The 2,100-nt window shown below is 40.2% G+C and overlaps 1 protein-coding gene across 1 annotated transcript; it reads left to right on the top strand.

Moving 5' to 3' along the window:
* The first annotated feature begins 628 nt into the window (after positions 1 to 628).
* On the top strand, positions 629 to 1,603 carry s100w (S100 calcium binding protein W). Its single transcript, XM_007556087.2, has 3 exons — positions 629 to 760; positions 988 to 1,136; positions 1,236 to 1,603. Exons 2-3 carry the CDS (start codon positions 996 to 998, stop codon positions 1,425 to 1,427), a joined length of 333 nt encoding a protein of 110 aa, XP_007556149.1. The 5' UTR covers positions 629 to 760; positions 988 to 995; the 3' UTR covers positions 1,428 to 1,603.
* Positions 1,604 to 2,100: the final 497 nt, after the last annotated feature.

Below are 2,100 nucleotides of genomic sequence, written 5' to 3'. Positions count from 1 at the left end.
GCACAATGAGTTTACCTTAAGTTTCAGATCCTTTATGAGGCCCGGATGTGTCACTTCTTACAATTACAACAATCCATTTCTTGTGAAAATGATCACGGGGAAATGAATAAAAAAAACCACCAGAGACCAATGCACAAAGAATCACAGTCAGAACTGCAATTTCTTGGAAGCAGCAAGCCTGAAATAAAACGCCACCCTGATTTATTAGTAAATGCCTGGTCTAAATCAGATAGAAAGGTACTCATCACATGCATGCACACACAGAGGTTCTGCATTGATATAAGCCCCAAACAACAAGCTTCCATTCATTTCTTCAAGATTACGCTGAGCTGGTTTTCATTAAAAGTGGAATTTTCCAGCCTTAAGTGATCAAGCTCAGTTTGTAGCAGAACTCATGCAGCAGTTTATGAGCAATATATTCAAAATGATCTGCCTATAAGAAAGAAAACAAACAAAACAAAAAGCTTGTAAGTTATTTCTGTACACAGACATAAATGTTTGCCTGTTTCTGCTGGGGGGTGCTTTACACATTAAAGACAGAGCTTGTGATGCTGGCCTGGGTGGAGTGAGGCGTATTCCATATGCATGAATCACTCATGGTGCGTGTGTGTGGCTATTTCCATTCATGTGTGTTCGTGTGAGTCACACACAGCGTTCCCCACTGTTTAAGAGAACGTCTTTCCTCTCAAGCCTGCGGCAGTCTCAGTTTGGGACCAAGCTGCTGACACACTCTCTTCACCTGGTGGACGCAGACTGTCAGGTGAGTACTCAGGCTGAGCTTTATGAAGAAGAAAAAAAAACAACAGCAAAACAAAAGCATGACGATTATTTAATGTTGATTATAAAAAGTTGCTAAATCTTGCAGTATTTACCTTTAATTACCTTTTATTATTCCCATGCTTGCATGTATGATCAAATATTCTTAGATTAAGTTCTTAAAATTTTTTCCTTACATTTCTTGCAACTTTAAATCCTTGTTTTGTCCAGACTCCACAATGGCCCGCATGGATCAGGTCATCACAAACATTGTAGACATTTTTATGGAGTATGCTGACGACGGTGGCAAGAAATGTCAGCTGAACAAGGAGGAGCTCAAAAAGCTCTTCGAACAGGAAATCCAGAGCCCCGACTTAAAGGTGTAGCAGCTTAATTAAGAAAATGTGTGCAACCGTTTGTGCACATCATTTTCATTGTTCCTGCTGCTGCTATAACTGTTATGTTTGCATCCTCTCCAGGATAAAATCAGTGCAGGTGACATCGAGGAAGCAATGGAGATGCTGGACAAAAACCACGACGGAGAGGTGAACTTCCGCGAGTTCTGTCGGTGTGTGACAGAACTCGCAAAATGCTACTACCACAAGAAGACGGGGAGGGGAGGGAGAAGAGGAAGGGGGAGAAGCCAGGAGGGGGAAGAGGGAGAAGGCTGAAGAAACTAAAAGGTCCAACCAAATAAGAGAAATATACTGTGTAGATGTAATGTGTTCTTCAAAGGTGGTACTGCTGACTCTTCAAGCTGCTGAACAACAACAACAAAAAAACTTTACTTGTTTGCTGGTTTCCAAAGTAACATGCTTAATGTCTGAAAATAAATTATAGCTATGAAGTCTGACTCTGTCGTGTTTAAAGAGAGGCTCATCAAACATTCAGCAGGACACCTTGACAGGGCTTTGTTGTGCACACATCACTGTCTGCCCCTCCTCACTTATTCCTTTCAAATCCCTGGAAGGAATTTGTCCTGAAAAATGCCTTGAGACGATGTTTGTTTTGTCTTAATATGTTTTTCAAAGTTACAAGTGAACGTTTGACCAAGCAATCTTGACTTCAGTCTTTTCACAGACTAAAACCTTTGGTTCTCTGTTTGAACAGAGGAAAATGAATAAAGGGAAACGCCTGAATGGGTTGAGCAGGTATTTGTGCTGCAGGCAATTAAGAGTGAAGATGATCACAGACTGTTTTCATATGTTCATACATGTTTTCTCGTAGGTAACAAAACAAGCATCATCTCAAGGCATTTTTCATGTAAGTAATTAGCAACCAATTTGCTGAAATAGATAGATAGATAGATAGATAGATAGATAGATAGATAGATAGATAGATAGA

Source organism: Poecilia formosa, unplaced genomic scaffold (genome assembly GCF_000485575.1).
Source record: "Poecilia formosa unplaced genomic scaffold, Poecilia_formosa-5.1.2 Scaffold77, whole genome shotgun sequence".
NCBI classification, from domain to species: Eukaryota; Metazoa; Chordata; class Actinopteri; order Cyprinodontiformes; family Poeciliidae; genus Poecilia; species Poecilia formosa.
The sequence above is the reverse complement of the archived record's forward strand: the minus strand, read 5'-3'. Positions and strand labels throughout refer to the sequence as shown.

Coding starts and splice junctions, on each gene's coding strand:
- s100w (XM_007556087.2), top strand. CDS start 996: ATGGCCCGCATGGATCAGGTCATCACAAACATTGTAGACATTTTTATG. Junction 1,137..1,235: donor TCCAGAGCCCCGACTTAAAG/GTGTAGCAGCTT, acceptor CATCCTCTCCAG/GATAAAATCAGTGCAGGTGA.